Source organism: Piliocolobus tephrosceles, chromosome 15, assembly GCF_002776525.5.
Source record: "Piliocolobus tephrosceles isolate RC106 chromosome 15, ASM277652v3, whole genome shotgun sequence".
Lineage (NCBI taxonomy): Eukaryota > Metazoa > Chordata > Mammalia > Primates > Cercopithecidae > Piliocolobus > Piliocolobus tephrosceles.
This window is the reverse complement of record NC_045448.1, coordinates 96,024,876-96,048,626: the sequence shown is the minus strand read 5'-3', so window position 1 is coordinate 96,048,626 and position 23,751 is coordinate 96,024,876. Positions and strand designations below refer to the sequence as shown.

At 41.1% G+C, this 23,751-nt stretch overlaps 1 protein-coding gene across 5 annotated transcripts in view; it reads right to left on the bottom strand.

Annotated features, from left to right (window-relative positions):
- Positions 1-13,374: 13,374 nt before the first annotated feature.
- EDAR (ectodysplasin A receptor) overlaps positions 13,375-23,751 on the bottom strand; it is a 101,716-nt gene continuing 91,339 nt past the window's right edge. For all 5 annotated transcript variants that reach the window (XM_023190393.2, XM_023190395.2, XM_023190390.2 and 2 more), the window contains 2 exons: positions 23,131-23,191; positions 13,375-14,043 (listed from right to left, as the gene is read on the bottom strand). In XM_023190393.2, coding sequence (XP_023046161.2) covers positions 13,721-14,043; positions 23,131-23,191 — 384 coding nt within the window. In that variant the 3' untranslated portion in view covers positions 13,375-13,720. The remainder of the gene's footprint in view (positions 14,044-23,130; positions 23,192-23,751) is intronic.

Below are 23,751 nucleotides of genomic sequence, written 5' to 3'. Positions count from 1 at the left end.
CAGTGCAGTTTGCTTGGCACTTTGTTTTCCGCTCATATAACTTTACCCTGCCAATAAGGCCTTTAGGCTGAGAGAAAAAGTTATTGGGCATGTGCGTCCAAATTTGAGATGATCGTTATTTCATTTACCTAATGACTTTAACTTCTTTGATACTGTATTTGTCTTATGAATGTAATGGCTTTCTCACTTTAATGAAAAGCTATGCAGTAAAATTGAAAAGTAAGTACTATATATGTAAAAATTAATTCCTTTTTAAATATAAAGAATTAATGGGTAGCTTGATGGGGATGGCATTGAATCTATAAATAACTTTGGGCAGTATGGCCATTTTCACGATATTGATTCTTCCTATCCATGAGCATGGTATGTTCTTCCATTTGTTAGTGTCCTCTTTTATTTCACTGAGCAGTGGTTTGTAGTTCTCCTTGAAGAGGTCCTTTACATCCCTTGTAAGTTGGATTCCTAGGTATTTTATTCTCTGAAGCAACTGTGAATGGAAGTTGATTCATGATTTGGCTCTCTGTTTGTCTGTTACTGGTGTATAAGAATGCTTGTGATTTTTGCACATTCATTTTGTATCCTGAGACTTAGCTGAAGTTGCTTATCAGCTTAAGGAGATTTTGGGCTGAGACAATGGGGTTTTCTAAATATACAATCATGTCATCTGCAACCAGGGACAATTTGACTTCTTCTTTTCCTAACTGGATACCCTTTATTTCTTAAATCATGCTGCTGTAAAGACACATGCACACGTATGTTTATTGCGGCACTATTCACAGTAGCAAAGACTTGGAATCAACCCAAATGTCCATCTGTGACAGACTGGATTAAGAAAATGTGGCACATATACACCATGGAATATTATGCAGCCATAAAAAAGGATGAGTGTGCGTCCTTTGTAGGGACATGGATGCAGCTGGAAACCATCATTCTTAGCAAACTATCACAAGAACAGAAAACCAAACACTGCATGTTCTCACTCATAGGTGGGAACTGAACAATGACATCACTTGGACTCGGGAAGGGGAACATCACACATCGGGGCCTATCATGGGGAGGGGGGAGAGGGGAGGGATTGCACTGGGAGTTATACCTGATATAAATGACGAATTGATGGGTGCTGACGAGTTGATGGGTGCAGCACACCAACATGGCACAAGTATACATATGTAACAAACCTGCACGGTATGCACATGTACCCTAGAACTTAAAGTATAATAAAAATATATATATATATATTAGCATAAAAAAAAGAACTAATGGGACCAGGCTTTTTATTCTTTATTTGTACCAATCTATGGGATACATGAGAAATTTTGTTACATGTGTATAATGTGTGGCGATCAAGTCAGGGTATTTGGATTGTCCACCCGAGTACAATACATGTTTGTTAAGTATAGTCACCCTACTCAGCTGTTGAACATTGAGTTTTTTCCTTCTAACCTATTGTATGTTTGTACACTTTAACCGAGTTCTCCTTATCCTCTTCCTCCCACCACTCTTGATTCCCAGTCTCTGGTATCTCTTTCCCTCTCTACCTCTATGTGATCAAAATTTTTAGCTTCCACATATAAATGGAAACATGTGTCATTTGTCTTTCTTGTTTGGCTGTTTTCACTTAAAATAATGACCTCTGGTTTTATCCATGTTGCTGCAAATGACATGACTTCATTCTTTTTGTGGCTGAATAGTATTTCATTGTGTGTATGTACCACATTTCCCTTATTCATTCGTCCACTGATGGGCACTTAGGCTGATTCCATATCTTTGCTATTGTGAATAGTGCTGCAGTAAACATGGGGGTGATATATATCAATATATCATATTGTTTTCTTTTCCTTTGGGTAGATACCCAGTAGAGGTATTGCTGGATCCAGTGGTAATTCTAATTTTAGTTTTTTGAGAAATCTTACTTTTCCATAGTGGATGTTTAAATTCTCACCAACAATGGGTAAGAATTATTTTTATCTACATCCTTACCAACATCTGTTATTTTTTGTCTTTTTCATAATAGGTATTCTGACTGGGGTAAGATGATATCTAATTGTGATTTTGATTTTGATTCTGATGTTGGGCATTTTTTCACGTATCTGTTGGTTACCTGTATGTCTTCTTTTGAACAATGTCCATTCATGTCCTTTGCCGCTCCCCCCGCTTTTTTTTTTGAGACAGAGCCACTGTTTGCCACCCAGGCTGGAGTGCAGTGGCGCAATCTCAGCTCACTGCACAATCCGCTTCCTGGGTTCACGCCATTCTCCTGCCTCAGCCTCCCGAGTAGCTGGAACTACAGGCATCTGCCACCACGACCAGCTAATTTTTGTATTTTTAGTAGAGACGGGGTTTCACTGCGTTAGCCAGGATGGTCTCGATCTCCTAACCTCATGATCCACCCGCCTCAGCCTCCCAAAGTGCTGGGATTACAGGTGTGAGCCACTGCACCCAGCCCCCTTTGCCCACTTTTTAATGGGATTTAAAAAAATTTTTTTAACTGTTGGGCTGTTTGAGTTCTTTGTGTATTTGGAATATTAGTCCCTTGTTGGATGAATAGTTTGCAAATATTTTCTACTATTCAATAGGTTATCTCTTCACTCTGTTGATCATTTCCTTTGCTGTGTCAAATATTTTTAGTTTATTATAATCCTATTTGTCTATTTTTGTTTTGTTGCCTGTGCTTTTGAGGTCTTAGTCATAAATTCTTTCCCTAGACCAATGTCCAGGAGAGTTTTCCCTAGGCTTTCTTATGATATTTTTTATAGTTTCACATCTTATGTGTAAATCTCTAATAATCTAATTTTTAGTTTATTTTTGTATATGATGAGAGATAGAGGTCCATTTTCATTCCTCTGTATGTAGTTAACCAATTTTCTCACTATCATTTATTGAAGAGGGTGAACTTTCCCCACTGTAAGTTCTTTTTGGCTTTGTCGAAGATCACTTGGCAATAAATATATATGTGCCTTTATTTCTGGTTTCTTTATTTTCTTCCATTGGTCTGCGTGTCTGTTTTTATAACAGTATCATGCTGTTTTGATTACTATATGCTTGTAAAATGTTTTGAAGTGAGTCATTGTGATGCCTGCAGCTGTTGTCTTTTTGCTCATGATGACTTTGAGCTCTTTTTTGGTTCCATATAAATTTTAGGATTGCTTTTTTAATTCTGTGAAAAGTGACGTTGGTATTTTGATGGGGATTGCATTGAATCTGTAGATTGCTTTGGGCAATGTAGTTATTTTAATGATATTAATTTCTCTTATCCATGAGCATGGGACCTTTTTCCATTTGTGTCTTCTTCAATTTCTTTCATCAGTGTTTTATAGTTTTCCTTATAGAGATTTTCCACTTCCTTGCTTAAACTTATTCCTAGGTATTTTATTTTATTTTTGTAGCTATTGTAAATGGGATTGCCTTCTTGATTTCTTTCTCAGATCATTATTGGTATAGAAATGCTACTGATTTTTGTTATGTTGGTTTTGTATCCTGCAACTTTACTGAATTTATTTATTAGATATAAGAGATTTTGGTGGAGTATTCAGGTAGATATAAGGCCGTAGCATCAGCAAGGAGGGCCAATTTGATTTCCTCTTTTCCAATCTGGATGCTTTTTATTTCTTTCTCTTGCCTGAGTGCTCTGGCTAGGATTTCGAGTACTATGTTGAATTGCAGTGGTAAACTGGGGTATCCTTGTCTTATTTTAGTTCTTCGAGGAAAGGCTTTTAGCTTTTCTCTGTTCAGTATGTCAGCTGTGGGCTTGTCATAGCCTTTCTTATTTCCAGGTAAGTTTCTTCTTTGCCTAGTTTGTTGACATCCTGGAGTGATGTTGAATTTTTTCAAATGCTTTTTCTGCATCTGTTGAGATGATCATATGGTTTTTGTCCTTCATTTTGTTGATGTGATCTGTCACCTTTATTGATTTGCATATGTTGAACTATCCTTGCATCCCTGGCATAAATCCCATTTGATAATGGTGTATTATGTTTTTGATGTGCTGTTGGATTTGGTTTGCTTGTATTTTGTGGAGGATTTTTGCATATATGTTCATTCACCAGGGATATTGGCCTATAGTTTTCTTGTTATATCTTTGTCTGGTTTTGGTATTAGGGTAATGCTGGCCTTATGGAATAAGTTAAGGAGAATGCCCCTCTCTTCAATTTTTTGGAATAGTTTCAGGAGGGTTGGTGTTATTTCTTTGTGTGTTTGCTAGAATTCAGTTTGAATCCATTTAGTCCTGGGCTTTTTTTCTTGGGTGACTTTTTATTACTGATTCAATCTTCTTATTGATCTTTGCATGTTTTCTATTTCTTCCTGATTCAATCTTGGTAGGTTGTATGTTTCTGGGAATTTATCCATTTCCTCTATGTTTTCTAATTTGTGAGCAAATACTTGTTCATAATAGTCTCTGATTATACTTTGTAATTCTGTGGTATCACTTGTAATATCTTCTTTTTCATTTCTGATTTTATTTGGGTCTTCTTTCTTTGGTTAATTTAGCTAACAATTTATCATTTTTTCTTTTTTCTTTTTTTTTTTACCTTTTGGGACAATTTTTCATTTTGTTGAGTCTTTGTATTTTTTTAAGTCCCTACTTTATTTAGTCCTGCTCTGATCTTTATTATTTCTTTTTGTCTATTTTTGGGTTTGGTTTGTTCTTGCTTTTCTATTTCCTTGAGGTATATTGTTTGATTGTTAATTTGTACTCTTTCTCCTTTTTTTGATGTAGGTGTTTATTGCTGTAAACCTACCCCTTTGCGCTGCTTTTGTTGTATCCCATCAGTTTTGGTATATTGTTTCTCCATTTTTATTTCTTTCAAGTTTTTTAAAATTTTTATATCAATTTCTTTTTTATCCAGCAGTTATTCAGAAGCATGCTATTTAATTTCCATGTCTTTGTATAGTTTCTAAAGTTCCTCATGGTATTGATTTCTAGTTCTATCCATTGTGGTCTAAGAAAATACTTGATATGATTTTGGTTTGTTAAGTTTTGTTTAGACTTGTTTTGTGGCCTAACATATGGTCTGTCCTGGAGAATGTTCCACATGCTGATGAGAGAATGTATACTCTGTAGTCAGATACAATGTTCTGTAAAGATCTGTTAGAGGGCTGGGCGTGGTGGCTCACGCCTGTAATCCCAGCACTTTGGGAGGCTGAGACGGGCGGATCATGAGGTCAGGTAGATCGAGACCATCCTGGCTAACACGGTGAAACCCCGTGTCTACTAAAAATACAAAATATTAGCCAGGTGCGGTGGTGGGCGCCTGTTGTCCCAGCTACACGGGAGGCTGAGGCAGAAGAATGGCATGAACCTGGGAGGCGGAGCTTGCAGTGAGCCGAGATTGCGCCACTGCACTCCAGCCTGGGCGACAGAGTGAGACTCCATCTCAAACAAACAAACAAAAAAAGATCTGTTAGGACCAGTTGCTCTAAAGTTTAGTTTAAATCCAGTGCTTCTTGATTTTCTGTCCAGGTGATCTATCTAATGCTGAGTGGGAGAGATGAAGTCTCTGACTATTACTGTATTGCATCTATCTCTCCTTAGATCTAACCTTAGATCTAATAATATTAACTTTATTAATATGAGTGCTCCAATGTTCTAGACGTACATATATAGAATAATTATATCCTCTTGCTGGATTGATCCATTTATCATTATATAACAACCTTTCTTGTCTTTTTTTAAATTTTTTTTTTTTTTTTTTTTTTACTATTTTTACTTTAGTCTATCTCATAAGTACAACTATACCTGCTCAATTTTGTTTTTCATTTGTATGGAATATGTACATCACTTTACTGTCAGAAGTAAAGTGGTAAGTAATTATACACTTCTTACTTCTTGTAAGAAGTGTATAATTAGATCATGTTTCTTAATCCATTCAGCTATTGTATATCTTTTAAGTGGAGAATTAAATCTGTTTGTGTTCAAGGTTATTGATATGTGAGGTTTTGTTGTCTTTTCTGGTTGTTTCATATATTCTTTGTTCCTTTCTTTTTCTCTTATTGATTGTTGTTGTGGTTAGTGGGTTTCTACAGTGGTACCATTTCTCTTCCTATTTTATGTGATTGCTTTACCAGTGAGTTTTATACTTTCATTTGTTTCCATGATGGTAAATGTTGTTATTTTGCTTCCAGGCTTAAAATTCCCTTGAGCATTTCTTGTTAGGAGTGGTCTAGTGGTAGTGAATTCCCTCAGCATTTGCTTGTCCAGGAAAGACTACTTCTCTTTCATTTATGAAGGACAATTTTGCTGAATATAGTATTCTTGGCGGACATTTTTTTCTTTCAGCACTTTGAGTATATCATACCATTCTCTTCTGGCCTGTAAGGTTTCTGCTGAGAAACTCACTCTTAGGCTGATGGGGTTGTCTTTCTTTCTTTCTTTCTTTTTAGATGGGGTCTCACTGGGGTCTCACTCTGTCACCTAGGCCAGAGTGCAGTACAGTGACATGATATGGGCTTACTGCAGCCTCTGCCTCCCAGGCTCAAGCAATCCTCCCACCTCAGCCTCCTTAGTAGCTGGGACCACAGGCACAAGCCACCATGCCTGGCTAATTTTTTGTAGTTTTGGTAGAGATGGGGTTTTGCCATGTTGCCCAGGCTGGTCTTGTACGCCTGAGTATGAGTGATTACCCATCTCAGCCTCTCAAAGTGTCAGGATTACAGGCATGAGCCACCGCACTTGGTCGGGGTTTTCAGGGAACTATATGCTTTTCTCTTGCTCTTTTTAGGATTCACCCTTTATCTTTGACTTTAGACAGTTGGACTATAGTGTGTCATGGAGAAAACGCTTGCAGAATGTATCTTCCTGGAGATCACTGAGTCTCCTGTATTTCAATATCTAACTCTCTAGACTTGGGAAGTTTTCATCTATTATTTTATTAATTAAATTTTCTAATATTTTCTTTGTCTCTTTACTCTCAGGGATATTAATAACTCAAATATTTGATCACTTTGTGTTTTCCCAAGTGTCATGAAGGTCATGAACTCATTTTGTTTGTGTCATGAACTCATTTTGTTTTATTCTTTTTCTTTTTGTCTGACTGGATTATTTAAAAAATCCTGTCTTCAAGTTCTGAGATTCTTTATTCTCCCTTATCTAATCTATTTTTGAAGTTTTCAAATGTATTTTATACTTCCTTCAATGAATTCTTCGGTTCTGGAATTTCTATTTGGTTCTTTAAAAAAAAAACCTATCTCTTTGGTAAATTTTTCATTCATATCCTGTATTGTTTTTCTGATTTCTTTATATCATTTTTCGGAGTTATTTTGTATATCACTGAGTTCCTTTAAAATCAATATTTCAATATTTCAAAATTTTTCAAAAATTTCTTTTTGATTAAGATGTATTGCTTGAGAATTCTGATGTTCCTTTAGAGGTGTCACATTTCCTTAATTTTTCATGTTTCATTTGTCCTTAAGTGGATCTCTGCACATCTGGTGTAACTGTTGCTTCTTCCTGTTTTTGAAATTTTCTTTCATAGAAGAGGATTTTTTCCTAAAGATATATCTATGGTTTTGGTTGAGTAGGGTACTTTGGCTTTGATTCCGGGCGCATGTAGTAATGCAGTCTCTGTATAATTTTTTAGGCTGTAAATAGTGTTGGTGGCATCCATGATTTCCTCACTGGGTTAGGGTGAAGTTACTAGTGGAGGCTGTGGTGAGGTTGTACTAGGGATTGGGATGCCAGATGGGCCAGTCTTCAGGCCCTAGTGATGACAGCAGTGGGCTAAATGTGCCCATTTGTGCCCAGGGCTGTATATGCTGGCATCTCTGTTGGCAGTTATTTGGCAGGCTGATTTCTGGGCCTCCAGGTGGCTTGTTCAGTTGCTGGTAGTGGCAGCAATGGACTGGGTGTGTAGGTGGGTTTTGGGGCTTTTGGGCAGCTGGCATAGCATGAGCGATGGCAGTAGCAGTAGCAGGATGATTCTGTGGGTCCCAAGTGGTGTGCATTGATGTTGGTGGTTGCTGTGATGGGCTGGGTGGGACAATCTCTAGGCCTTCAGGTGGCACTTGCAAGGAGGTGCCAGGTGACGTGATGGTGGCTGGGAGTTTAGGCCCAACCATAGGCCCCAGAAAGAGTGCTCAGGTATCCAAGGTGGTGGATTGCCTTGCACAGTCCCCAGGACCCCAGGATGTATGTCCTGTCTCAAAGAGGGGGGCAAAGCTGGGCTGTGCAGGTTTGTGCTCAGGCTTCTTGGTGAGAGCAAGAACCACCACTGGGGGCCAGGGTAGGGTGATCCTCAGGCCCCAGGCAGAGTGCTCAGGTAAGAGATGGTAGCAGCTGTGCTGAGGTGCTATGACTGGGCAGAGTGTGGCTGTGCTCTGTGGTCACAGCCTGGGCTGGTAGGTGGGAATGTATGTCCTTCCCACAGTCCTAGTGGGGTTTGCTTTCCAGCCTTGACAGTGTTAGCCCATGCCTGTCTCACGCTCCCACCCTGGCTGCAGGAGGCCCCATTTCAGCTGGTGAGCAAGTCCCAGTGGCAGCTTACACCCTTTCGGCATCCTAATCTCTGTCCTAGCAGCACCCACTTCGTGGCATCAGCAACTGCAACCCTTTCCTTGTTTGTTTCTTAGCCCTGGCTGTGGGAGTGCTCACAGCTCACTCCCTATTCCTAGCAGCAACAATCTGGGTTTCTGTAACACCTCAGTCCCGGTGCCTCTGGGCCCCAGGACAGCATGCAGTCTACCCAAGGCTAGGTTTGAAAATGGTGTCTTGCTGTAGTTGCTTAGGTCTCAGACAAGTGTGGGATCCAATGCAAGCTCCATCTTTGGAGCAGTTCCATCCCATGGTCTCCTGGCAGCTCCCTATGTTAGCTTCAGTGGTTGGGAGGGTTGAGGGGGTCTCTTATGGCCAGGATTACATGATTTCATGGTGGAGATCTGGGCCACTGGAAGTCTCTCATTCACCCTTTCCCTGAATTGGGAAGTCACTCTCAGCTCCTAGTTGATCCTGGCTAGGCAGGCTGCTTGTCTCCCTTCTCCTTCCATGCTTTTGGTGTTTCCTGCCACTTCTCTGTTGAATTCCAGTGTTCTCTATTGGATAATGTATTCAAAGTGTGACTGTCTACACACTATGTTTGTTCTAAGTGGAAGAGGCTGACATGAAATGCTTCTGGTAGCCATCTTTGTCTGTGCTATTTCTAATACTACATGCTGTACCTAGGTAAATTCCTCGGGAAAGTTGAGACCCATGTTCACAAAATAAAAAGGCCACAAGGTTACAAGAAGGGTCACCCAGTTCCTCATGGTTATTTCATTTATTCATTTGTTTGCCTTTAAACCTACATTCATGGCTCAAAACCATTATGCAAACTGAGATTCTCATATGACTACTGATTTTATTTTTCCTTTATATTTTCCTTTTTTAAACTTCCTATCTGTTACTTGTCCAATCTCAGTAGAAGTACACCTTCTAACAGAATAATACTGGCCCTACATTTTGAGATGATAGCAAATGTTGACAGAACAGACAAAATCGAACTTAACAATAGACTTCAAGTAGACCTAGCCTGAGAGCCACTCTCTCCAAACTTCCCTTTTGCTCAAACATGGCTAAAGGGTTTTGACACTGACTCCTAGTCACCATCAAATCCCTCCAATGTGAGACCAGACCAGCCACCTAGGACAGGTCTATCCTGGCACCAAGGAATAATCAAAAACCTAACTATGGGATGGCTCATCAGGGATGTTTTCTTTTTTTTTTTTTTTTTTGAGAGGGAGTCTTGCTCTGTCGCCCAGGCTGGAGTGCAGTGGCCGGATATCAGCTCACTGCAAACTCCGCCTCCCGGGTTTAGGCCATTCTCCTGCCTCAGCCTCCTGAGTAGCTGGGACTACAGGCGCCCGCCACCTCGCCCAGCTAGTTTTTTGTATTTTTTTAGTAGAGACGGAGTTTCACCGTGTTGGCCAGGATGGTCTCGATCTCCTGACCTCGTGATCCGCCCGTCTCGGCCTCCCAAAGTGCTGGGATTACAGGCTTGAACCACCGCGCCCGGCCCAGGGATGTTTTCTGATAAAGATCTTGATCAAATGGGGGAAATGTGAAAGTTGTCAGAATTATAAAGGAGTCACTTGTGCCAAAAAAAAAAAAAAAAAACCCTGACAAATAGAGCCATGGAAGGCCATGAAAGAAGGGTTCTCCTAGATAAATGACTGATAACAAGAGCCATCACAAGACTCTGAAAAAACCAAAACCTTGCGCAAAAGCCATTACAATCTTAAACACACACAAAGACTCCTGCAAGGACCTCTGCCCAACAACTCCCTGTCCAGCCTTGGACTGGCACCACCCTTATTTATTGATCCTTATAGCCAAGGATAATTGTCTCAAAATAATTATGTAATCCTTCTTATTTTTCCTTTAAGAACTGTTGTCTTCCTTTACCTCTTCAAAAACACACATAGTTTACTATGGCACATGTATTCCCATTGCAATGCCCTATTCCCCAATACATATCATCATTTTCTTTTAGAGAGCCTCTCTCTGTTATCTAGGTTGACAGAGATGACGGAGTAGAGCCGCCCCAGTTAAGGTATTCCAACAGGCAGAGGCCCCAGTTGACCCACATTCAACTGAGCCCAACCCAAGTCAGCTGACTGACCCTCTACTAACCCCCAAGCTATGATAATAAATGACTGTAGCTTTAAGCCATTGAATTTTAAGACAGTTTGTTACACAGAAATAGATAAGTGATACAATGCCTTATGTGCTAATGATAGCAACTTGGAAAACAATGCTCCAGGTGGTTTTTACATGATTTCCTTGTAATGTTTGCTTCTACACTAGAAGTTCTAGTGTTCTACTTCTAGAACGCCAGAAGTTCACTAGAGCAGTGGACTCTAGTGAATGGCCCAGGCCATAACATTTTAGGCACTTTGTTTATAGCTGCTTGCAATCCTACAGTCTCAGCATACTTAGTGCAATAACCAGGAACAGAGCAATCAGAACCTTCTGCACTCACCGCGACCCACCACCCCAAATACAAAGAGCTCACATTACAGTAGTCGATAAATCTTATTAGTGTGTTTATTGAGATTATAAAATATAATAAGTTATATATATACAGAGTTAGACAAAAATATTGACAATTAAGACTTCACTGTCTAAGGGCCACAGACCTACCCTGGGGTGTTTTCTAAATGTTTTAAAGTATTGCAAAATAATATCTCCACACAAAAATGGCAGGATGGAGTCCCAGCTTTGTTCAGTGAGAATTATTATGATCTCATTGTTCTGAATCCTGTAACAAAGGCTAAAGCTTGTCAGAGTAAATCCCATGTTTCCAAATAAGTAAATGACAAGAGAATGTGTAACTACATAAGGAATAGCTCCCTAAAAATGGCAGGTGGAGAGCCAGCGGAACATGAGCTGACACTGGCTGGCCTTACAGTCCCAGAATTCCAATAGCGTGAAATGAGGCCAAAGCACCAGGAGCAGAGAACAGCCACCCTACTCCTTCACTGAAAACATTGAGGAGGGTACAAGCTGTTATCCTGGAACAGCACACTCATCACAAGTGACATTTGCAGTCTAATTAAAGGGAGACTCATCATCATTATCATAATGCAGGGGGAAGAGGGCACCACAGGATTTCAAAGAGGAATTAAAAGGATAATTAAGCTCTGCCGTGGAGTATTTAGCTTGCAAGATAAACCAAATAGGTTCTGAAAAACAGCAGCAAACAGACACAGTAAATGATATTAAATATTCAGGACCTCATTATGATCCTCTCACAGTATGTACTACATTCGTTGGTGGGAAATTGCTTGTTGGTGTTAAAGATATGACTGATTTTCCCCCCAAAGCATTTTTTCAGTCATGCAACTTGTAATTTTTACAACCTCACTTTGTAAGTCAGAGACTTTGTTTTAATTTAGTAATAAACACAGTCAGACCTGCCATCAGGGAGCTCAGCAGTGAACTCTAAATTAACCCCTGGTGTGATCACTAGCCTGCCTCCTGAGCCCTTGGCAGTTACAGGGATAGTACGAGAATCTGCCAAGAACAATGCCAGATTATTAGCTTTCTGCCTATAAATGTTATGTCAAACCATTGCAGTTACTGTGAAAATGCCAATTCTGAGTTTTTCTGTTTCAATTCCCATTTAAATGGACAAACCACACTGTATTCACTTCCATAGAGCACCTCAAAGGCCTGGCGTTTCCTACAGCTCCACTTTCTTCTTGCTCACCTGAACCCTACCTGCCCCGATTATAGAATCACTCGCTAACATCTCATTTGCAGACGAGAAACTGAGGTTGAGAGAGGAAAAGACAAGACCTAAGGTGGGACTAGAAGCCAGCTCCGTAGACTCCAAGCCCAGGCCCTCATTTGCACTGCAGGACTCCACTTTCCCCGACTGGCTCAGAAGGCTGAGTCTGAAACTCTCAGGCCGTGAGGCTAATCTACGAGTCTCAGATGAGCTCTTGAAATCTAGAATTATGCGTGGCTGAGCTCTTAGGAAGGCATCATTTCTCTAATTACAGTTGGCTACTCATATATGTTTGAAGTGAAAACACAGCCTGACACGTTATAATTTAAATTGCTGTGTCCTTGAGCATTGCTGCCCCTCAAAGGTCAAATCTGCCTAAGGCTGAGAGTGGAAGGCCATACACATGTAATGCAAACCACAGGGTACCCAGGCCAAAGATTCATGCAGTAAATGGAATTGGCTACTGCACACATCCAATTGCTTGGACAAACATATGCCTTGCATATTGGTTTTGTGTAGAGTGAGCTCTTCCATTATTGACTGGAAGACCTGTAAGAATATGGATGACCTCAAGGATAGGTAAAGTTATCCTAATGAAACCACATAGGGTATTAACAGATTTGTACTAAACCTGAAATAATACCTGGAGCAGGGTGTTTGCGTTTTGTAGCCATTTTACCAAAATGTTTGAGTTGCTGCTTCACTAGGATGCCATCCTTCATCATCCCAGTAGGGAGTCATCTCCCGCGTAGAACTTCCATTACATTTTCTAAGTGCCCCTTCATTCAGCTTGTTTGATGTCTTCCAGTGAAGTGGTTTGTAAACATACGTTCCTTCTGTCTTCTACTGGAGTGCAAACTCCTTAAAGACAGGGACCAGATTCTTCACTTCTGTCAGTCCCACGGTGTTTGATTCATTTGAGTCCTCAACATTGTCTCATTGTTCAGTGAGTTAATGGTGGGCTGGTAGGCTGGCTGTATGAGTGAGTGGGTTTGTTTGTTTTTTTTTTTTTTTGAGATGGAGTCTCGCGCCCAGGCTGGAGTGCAGTGGCCGGATCTCAGCTCACTGCAAGCTCCGCCTCCTGGGTTTATGCCGTTCTCCTGCCTCAGCCTCCCGAGTTGCTGGGACTACAGTCGCCCGCCAAATTGCCTGGCTAGTTTTTTGTATTTTTTAGTAGAGACAGGGTTTCGCCGTGTTAGCCAGGATGGTCTCGATCTCCTGACCTCGTGATCCGCCCGTCTTGGCCTCCCAAAGTGCTGGGATTACAGGCTTGAGCCACTGCGCCCAGCGTGAGTGGATATTTACTCTGCCTCGTGAGGTACAGGCGAGCATCTGAAAGTAGCCCAGCTCTAGTCCTTTATCTTTGGTTAAATTGGAAGACAGGCCTTATTTCCTCTGGCTCCTTGAACATCCTAAGGCACATGGTGACATCACAAAAGCCTTGATTCTTGGCACTCACAGCTCCAGAGCCCTCATTGATCCTTGGCTTGTCCTGGGAGGACAACCCACAGGCATGCTTTTCAGGATGCAGCATGTGGCTGGGAAGCAGGTGGCACAACCCCCGCCCACTCCAGTATGTCTGCACACAAGGACTCCACAGCATCCAGCCGCTCAATCTGCACCAGTTTTGTGAGCAGCTCAGGGATGCTGTAGCCTGCCGTGCTGATGCGGTCAAAGAGCTGCATGCCGTCTGTCATACCCCCAATCTCATCCCTCTTCAGGCCAAAGCTCTCGGCGAGGTGGCGCCACGTTTTCACAACAGCCTTCTCAGAGTTGTACGTGGAGCTGAGCATTCGGCTAGTTTTCTCGAGGCAATCAAATGGCAGCTCCGTGGGGCTAAGACCTGCAAACACCAATGGCCACAGTTAGATGCTGCAAGTCGCAGCCAATAGAAGGTCAACACCATGAAAAATTATTTAAATGAAATAAAAATTATTGAAAAAAACATTAAAAAAATCATAAAACAAAGCATGCAGAAAGCCACCTAAAACAAATGCATAATTTAAAGCAAACGACACCTAGAACGCTGCCAGCCACAAGAGAGGGCTGTGCATGTACCCTAACCCCAGTAATAGCCCCTTCCCCACTAGGAAAATGACTGCTCTATTGACCATGATAATAATTCCCTGATGACCATTTTTAGCAATTCTCAAAGACTTCAAAACAAGTTATCCTTAGTTGGGTAACCCTGTCTCCCATGGGGCTGGGCTGAGGAGGGGTCAAAGAGACAGTATCATGTCTCTTTAGGGAACAGGAGTCAACTTTGTAATGGGTGCTCTCAATGATAGCCCCAGATTGGGGTTATCTGAACCAAGTCACTGCCAACTCAGTGGTCTGATGGTTTTTGGGTTTCACTGTACATTAGACTCACCTAGGAGCATTTAAAAACTTGATATTGCTGCTTCTGGAAGATGAGTAGATATAATTTTCCCTAATCCTCCCACTAAGTGCAGCTAAAAGCCCTGAACATTCCGTATAAAACAAATACAAGAAGTCTCTGAAAAGTGGAGAAAAGAAGACAGACCAACTAGGGACCTCGATACCTAAGGGTGGTGATGATGGTGAGTTCCCTGGGTTTTCTTTTGCCTCATAAATTCCAGACGTGGGGCAGAAAAGTCCAAAAATCCAGAAATAATAGCAACCACAGACAAAAACAGCCCCAACAAAAGTCTCCTCTCTCTAGTCAGAGCACTAGGAAAAGAGCAGCCTAGCAAGCATAAAACATTTAGACAATAATTGCTCTATTCCAGCCAAACACCACAGAAAAACTGTGTCCCCACTCCATCCAGGGTAGCAAAGACTGAGAGGGGAGCCTAGACTTCCACCCTCACCAAGCTGTAGCACTGTGCCAGGTGGTGTCAGGAAAGGCCATGTAGGGAGATGGGGCTTTCTCATCAACCAGCTGGTAACAACTCCCCTGCCCCTGTGGTGAGCATGTCAGGAGCCATACTCCCAAACCCCAGGTAGCAGTAAAAAGGAGTCCCCCTTGGGTGTTAGTGAAGGTTGAGTGGGGAATTTGGATGTCTACCTTCACCTAACAGTAGCAAGACAGCACCCTCATTCTCCTGCCACAGGGCTGTCTATCAAAAGGAGCCAGCTAAAATAGAAGGCTTAAATAAGACCCAGAGTTTCATATCAGGACATAAAACTACACAGGTTTCAAAGTGAATTCACTCATCATACCAAGAACCAGGAAGATGTCAAATGAGTAAAAAAAGAAAAACAATAGATGCTAACACTGAGATGACAGATGTTAGATAATCTGAAAAAGGTTTTAAAGAAGCCATAATAAAAGTGCTTCAACAAGCAATTATGAACATGCTTAAAACAAATGCAATAATAGAAAAACAGAAATAGAAAATAGAAAAATCCTCAGCAAAAATATACAAAATGTACAAAAGAAATGAAAATATTAGAACTTAAAAAATACAGTAACCACAATAAAAACTCAGTGGATGTGCTCAATGGCAGAATAAAGACAGAGGAAAGAATCAGTGAGATGGATAATGGAAGCTAGCAATCAGAGAAAATAAACTGAAAAACACAGAGCCTTAGGGAACTGTGGGGTTATAACAAAAGAGCTAACATTTGTGTCATGAAGTTTCAGAAGGAGAGGAGAAGAGAGTGGGACTAAAGTACTCAAATAAATGATGGCTTAAAACTCCCCAAATTTGTAAAGAGATACAAATCTACAGATTCAAGAAGCTAGGCAAATCCCAAACAGGATAAACCCAAATATATTCATGTCAAGATACATCATAAATGAACTTCTGAAAACTAAAGATAAAGTCTTAGAAACAGCCAAAGAAAAACAACGCCTGACCTAGAGAGAGAAAACAATTAGAATGACAGTAAATTTATAATCAGAAACCTGGAGACCAGAGAGAAGTAGCACACTATTTCCAAGTACTGAAGGAAGAGAACTTTCAACCCAGAGTTGCATACCAGGTTGCAGTGAGCTGAGTGAAAATATCCTTCAGGATGACATGAGAATATCAAGACATTCCAAGCCAAAGAAAAATTAAGAATTTTTCATCAGCAGACCACCCTAAAAGAAGCAAAAGGAAATTGTATAAACAGAAAGGAAATAATAAAAGAATGAAACTTGAGACATCAGAAAAGACAGAAAAGAACATAGTGAGCAAAAATTCGGGGAAATAAAATAGACTTTCCTTCTCTTTTTAAGTTTTCTGAATTATGTTAGGCAGTTGAAGCAATTTATGTTGTTCTAAATATATGTAGAGGAAATATTTACAACTACTATAAACAGGGAAGGTAAAGGGACAAAGAGAAAGGTAAAGTTTTTATACTTCATTCAAACTGGCAAAATAATAACACCAGGAAGGCCAGACACAGTGGCTCACACCTGTAAACCAAGGACTTTGGGAGGCTGAGGTCGGCAGTTCACCTGAGGTCAGGAGTTCGAGACCAGCCCGGCCAACATGGTGAAACCCTGTCTCTACTAAAAATACAACCAGTTGGTGTGGTGGTGCACAGCTGTAATCCTAGCTACTCGGAAGGCTGAGGCAGGAGAATCGCTTGAACCTGGGAGGCAGAGGTTGCAGTGAGCCAAGATCGTGCCACTGCTCTCCAACCTGGGCAAAACAGAACAAGACTCCATCTCAAAAATAAAAATAAAAATAAAACTAATAACACCAGTAGACTGATAAGTTATATGTGTAAATGTAGTCTCTAGACAAACTACTAAAATAACTATGGAAAAAGATAAAATCAAAACATATCACTCAAAAAACACCAAAGTCGAATTCTGAAATATGTTCAAGTGACCTACAGAAAAGCAGGAATATAAAAACACAGAAATGAAAAACAGAGACAACAAACAGTAAACAAAATATAAAATAGCAGACTTAATTAAGCCCTAACGTAGTAATGACTACATTTAATGTAAATGGTTTAAATACCAACTAAAGGCTGGGTGTGGTGGCTTATGCCTGTAATCCCAGCACTTTGGGAGGCCAAGACAGGTGGATCAGCTGAGGTCAGGAGTTTGAGACCTGCCTGGCCAACATGGTGAAACCCTGTTTCTACAAAATATACAAAATTAGCCGGTGTGGTGGTAGGTGCCTGTGATCCCAGCTACTTGAGAGGCTGAGGCAGGAGAATTGCTTGAACCCGGGAAGCAGAGGTTGCAGTGAGCCAAGATCACACCATTGCACTCCAGCCTGGGCAACAGGAGCAGAAACTCCATAAAAAACAAACAAACAAAAACCTAAAAGGCAGAACTTGGTAGAGTAGATTTTAAAATATACCCAGCCATATGCTGCCTATAAGAAACTCACTTCAATATAATGAGAGAGGCTGGTTGGAAGTAAAAGGATGGAAAAATACATGCCATGCAGACTTCAATAAAAGGAAGGCAGAATGGCTATAACATCAGTTAAAGTAGACTTCAGAGGAAAAAAATTACCAGAAAGCGACATTTAATAATGATAATAGGGTCAATCCAAGAAGACATAGCAATCCTAAATGAAGATGCACCAAACAACAGAGCTCCAAAATATGCGAAACAAAAACTGATAGACGTGAAAGAAGAGATAAGCCCACAATTATAGTTGAAAACTTTAACATTCCTCCCTCAGTAAATGATAGGACAATTAGAAAAAAATCAGCAAGAATATAGAACTTACCAACATCATCAACCAACAAGAGCTAATCAACATTTATAGAACACTCCATTCAACAACAGCAGAATACACATTCTTTATAATTATGGGCCTTACACCTCAACAAATTAAAAGAATTGAAATTATACAAAGTATATTCCCCTACCATAATATAATTAGAATATAAATCAATAACAGAAAAATCTTTACACATTTGGAAACTAGACAACAGTCTTCTAAATAATCCACAGGTCAAAGAGGAAGTCTCAAAGAAAATTTAGAAATAAATGAAAATAAAAATACCAGATGTCAGTATTTGTGAGACACAGCTAAAGTAGTACTGAGAGGGAAATTTATAGCAGAAATACAAAGGAGGAAAACTCTTAAGTTAATAATCTAAGCTCCCATCTCAAGCACTTAGAAAAAGATTAACAAAATAAACCAAATGTACATAGAAGGAAATAAGTAATTTAGAAATAAGAACAGTAATCAATGAAATTGAAAACAGTAAAGTAAAAGAGAGCAATATGAAAAGAAACAGTTATTTGAAAAGATCAATATAACTGACAAGGAAAAAAATAGATAAGACACAAATTACCAATATCAAGAAAGAAGCGGGAGATATCACTACAGACACCATAGATATCAAACAGATAATAAGGGAAAACTATGCAACTTTAACTCTACACATATAAATTTGACAACTTAGGTGAAAATAAACAATTTCTCAAAAAACATAAACTATCACAACTTACCCAATGTAAAACAGATCATTTGAACAGACTTATAACTATTAAGGAAGCTGAATTTGTAACTGTAAAAATCTCCAGCCAAACGTGGTGGCTCACGCCTGTAATCCCAGCACTTTGGGAGGCCGAGGTGGTTATGTTGCTTGAGTTGAGGAGTTCAAGACCACTCTGGCCAAGATGGTGAAACCCTGTTTCTACTAAAATACAAAAATTAGGGCCAGGCATGGTGGCTCATGCCTGTAATCCCAGCATTTTGGGAGACCAAAGCAGGTGGACCACGTGGTCAGGAGTTCAAGACCAGCCTGACCAACATGGTGAAATCCCATCTCTACTAAAAATACAGAAATTAGCTGGGCATGGTAGCATGCACATGTAATCCTAGCTACTCAGGAGGCTGAGGCAGGAGAATCACTTGAACCTGGGAGGTGGAGGTTGCCAGTCTGGGACAGAATGAGACTCCATCTCAAAAAAAAAAAAAAAAAATAAAAATTAGCTGGGCTGCAGTGGCACAAGCCTATAATCCCAGCTACTTGGGAGGCTGAGGCAGGAGAATCGCTTGAACTTGGGAGGCAGAGGTTGCAGTGAGCCAGGATCGTGCCACTGCACTCCAACCTGGGTGACAGAGCAAGACTCCATCTCAAAAAACAAACAAAAACTCCCCAAAAGAAATCTCTAGGTCCACGTGATTTCACTGAAGAATTCTACAAAATGTTTAAGAAATAATTAATAGCAATTCTACACTATATTTTCTAGACATAGAAAAGGAAGAAACACATCCTAACTTACTCTGTGAGGGTAGTATAAACTGGATACAAAAACCAGACAAAGACAAAAAACAAAGCACAAACTACAGACCAATATCTCTCATGAATATAAATGCAAAATCCTTAACAAAATATTAGCAAATAGAATGCAACCATATAAAAAAGGATTGTACCACATCAGGTATGGCTAATTCCAGGGAGGCAAGGCTGGTTCAATATTTAAAAATTACTGTAATCCACTCAAAAAATTAATGTCAACAATTTATAAAAAGCCTAGAGCTAATATCATACTTAATGGTGAAAAATGGAATGCTTTTAAGATTAGAAATAAGGCAAGAATTTCTGCTTATGCTTCATCACTTACATTCACTGTAGTGCTGGAAGGTGTAGCCAGTGCAATAAAATGAGAAAAGGAAGGAAAAGGTATACACATTGGAAAGGAAGAAATAAAACAGTCCCATTTGCAGATGTGATTATCTATGTAGAAAATCCCAAGGAATCTACCAGAAGACTCCCAGATCTTATAAGTGAATTCAGCAAGGTCACAGGATACATAATAAACATACAAAAATCAATTGTATTTCTATATAGCTAATAATGAATGTATGGCTGCTGAATTTAAATTGTCATTTACAGTTGCTCAAAAAATAAATGATATACTTATTATGTAAATCTAGCAAAATATGCATAGAACTTGTTTTTTGGAAACTACACAATGTAGATAAAAAAAATTGAAGTTGTGCTAAATAAATGAAGAGATATACCATGTCCATGGCTCAGAAGACTCAACATAATAAAGATGTCAAATCTTCCCAACTGATACACAGTTTTGTTGCAACTCATTAAAATCCCAGCAAGGCATTTTGTACATATAGGGAAGATTATTCTAAAACTTATATAGAAAGACAAAGGAACTAGAATAGCTAAAAGATTTTTGAAAAAAGAAAGTGGGAGCAGTCTATTTGATTTCCAGACTTATATAAGTTATTATATAACTTATACAAGAATCAAGAATGTGTGGTATTATAAGAGGGACAGACATGTAGATCAATGCAACAGAACAGCGACCCCAGAAAATAGACCTATATAAATATGCCAAACGGATTTTTGACAAAGTATGAAAAGCAATTCAATGGAGGAAAGATACTTTTTCAAAAAAAAAAAAAACAGTGCTGGAGCAATTGGATATCCATAGACAAAAAAATGAACTTTGACCCAAGTTTCATATCTTCTATAAAAATCAACTCAAACTTAACTGCAAAATGTGAACCATGTGAACTTAAATGCAAAACATAAAAACTATGTGGACTTAAATGTAAAACATTAAGCTATAAAACTTCTAGAAAAAATTGTGGGAGCAAATCTCTGGGATCTAGGACTAGGCAAGGGAGATCTTAGATTTGACACAAAAAGCACCATCCATAAAAGGAAAACTTTATAATTAGTTTCATAAATTTGACTCATAAACATTTAAAGCATCATTCTGTGAAAGACCCTGTTAAGAGACTGAAAAGATAAGTTAAACTAGCTATAGAATGGAGAAAACATTTACAAAACCACATATCCATCATAGGACTAGTGTCTAGAATATATTGTTAAAAACCCTCAAAACTCAACAGCAAAAAATCATATAATACCATTGAAAAATGGGCAAAAGACATGAAGAAACATTCATTTTACTGAAGAGGACATACAGATGAAAAATAAACACAAGAAAGGATATTCAAACAATAGGAACATGCACATTAAGACCACACTAAGATGTCATAACACACTTCTCAGAATAGCTAAAATAAAACATAGTAACACCACCAAACGCTGGCGAGGATATGGAGAAGCTAGACATTCACACACTGCTCGTAGGAATGTAAAAGGGCACGACAATTTTGGAAAACAGTTTGGCAGTTTTTTAAAAAAAAAACAACCATGCAACTGTCATACAAGCCAACAAATGTACTCCTGGGTCTTTATCCCAGATAAATCACGACTGATGTCCACACGAAAACCTATACACAAATATTTATAGCACCTTTGTTCATAATAGCCCTTAAGTGGAACTAACCCTGATGTCCTTCAGCAAGTGAATGGTTAAACCAGCTCTGGTCTATTTATGCCACAGACTACTACTCAGCAAGAGAGAGGGATGGACCACTGATACATGCAGCAACCTGGCTGGACCTCCAGTGAATTATGCTGAGTGCAAAAAGCCATTCACCAGCGGTTACGTACTATGTGATTCCACTTTTATACCACTCTTGAAATGACAGAACTGTAGGAATGGAGAACAGATGACTGGTTTCCAGGGGCCTAGGTGAGGGTGGGACGGGTGGGGATTGGCCGTGGCTGTTAAAGGGCAACAGGAGGAGTTTTTTGTGTGGGAGCTGAGTCTAGCTTCACTGTGTCGATATCAGTGTCCTGGTTGTGACTTCTGTGTATGGTTTTGCAAGATGTTATCATTAGGAGAAACTGGGTAAAGGGCTTGCAGGATCGCTCTGTATTCTCTCTTACCACTACATGGTAAGAAGTATCTCAAAATAAAAAGTTTAATTAAAAACAAGACAAAACAAAAAACAGAGACACGGATGCCTGGGATTCACCCCTGACTAATTACATCAGGGTGTTGGGGCAGACTGGGTGGGCTGGATGGGCAGAGATGGTGTTAAGACCTGCAGGGGACTCTAATATTCATCAGGGCTGGGCACAGAGCACAAGTTCTCAGCCCTGGCTGAGGTTTGAAAATCCCTGTCCCGGGGTGTGAACTCAATATTTTTTGGAACAGAGAAGAGCTTGCTGGTGGATGGAAGGTGAGTCCTAGACCATCCTCCCCTGGGCAGCTGACAGCCCCAGGCCATGCCAGGTGAGATCAGGCAGGCTGACCTGGGGCATGTGTTTATGGAGAGATGCCATGTTTCAGCGGCAGCCAAGAATTCTTGGCCCTGGAGCTCACCCACAGTATAGTTATTTCTGGCCAACAAAGCACTGGACCAGAAAGCCTGCCAGGGAACAGGGGGCTGCACTTGGCCTACGGTGGGGTGTGGGGGGGGGAGGGGGGGTATTGGGGGCATTGGCGAGCTGCCCGGCGTGCACCAGGCTCCACTCCCGCTGCCCGGCCAGAGCAAGGAGTCCGAGGAGGGAGGCCAGCAAGGCCAGCAGCAGGAAAACTCCTGACCTCAGCCACGAGGAGTTTATCTTTGGGGTTAATAAGAAGGTAATTTAGAAAGAGGATTTTGCAGGAACTGGAAGCTGAGGATTATGATTTCAGATTGCAGCACTGACGGTCCTATCCTGTTGCCTCTTACCTGCCCACATCCAAGCCCAGGTTATGGGGAGACAGCCTGACTTGGCTCAGAAGGCTGCTGGGAGGGGAGGCTGGAGGCTCCCAGGGCCATCAGACATCGGGGACGCTCGATAGCAGGGAGAGGGCGGCTAAGTCTAGGATAAGTGACTAAGTGACTGATTATGTTTCCCAGATGACGATGCCAGTGTGGAGACAGGCACTGGGGACACGGGAGTTCCAAGGCTCCATGGCTGCTGCTCCCCGAACCTGCATGTCCCTGTAGTGGGTGCCTGCACCGGGCTGTCTCCCGCCATGAGGGGAAGGCCCGTGGAAGCACTGGGAGATGCCTTCTAATATCTGGGAGCCAGATTCTGTTTCTCCACACCTGAAGTCGGTTCCAGCGGCCGTTCTGACCAGAGTGCGGCAACTGGATGGACGGCTTCCCTGAGTTCCCCTCACAGGAGCCTCAGGGCTCCGGGCACAGCCCTTATGTCTGCACCACCTCTCTCAGCTTACCTTCCACGACTCCACACACGTTGGCATACACATCCAAGATCTTTTTCCTCCGGCTTTGAATCTGTAAAAAAGGAGTCAGGAGAATTTTCACCTCCAGAAAGGGGCAACAGTAGTGAGGAGGCAAATCCTCCATGTCAGCAGGGGCAGGCAGCAGCTACGCCTGACACCAGAGACGCTGCACACAGCCCCCGTGTCAGCACCCCAGCCCCGACACACAGGGGGGAGGGTCTTCTTCAGGTTTTCCCACTCAGACATCTTTGGGGTCCACTGTGGGTGCTTCTCAGGCTCAGCTGGGTGGTCAGACTCGTAAGATACTTGGGGATACCCCTGGCATCAGTCTGTTTGAAAAGATGACCATGGGGACCCCTACTTGCCCTCAGGACATCTGTGCTGCAGCAGAGCCGTGCGGGGCTCCCATCCTGGATCACGTGGCTGGTGCCAGGAGACCAGGCCCACGGTGCACAGGTGCTCAGTGGCCCTGGCTGAAGAGTCCCGGGGCCATGGCTACCTATTTCTTTTGTAACAACCCCCACAGGCTTCCAGGGTCTCTGCAAGTGGCAGCCCCATTACAGAGGTCACTGAATTCGGGGCAGGCAGAGCATGGCATCCTGTCAGGACCAG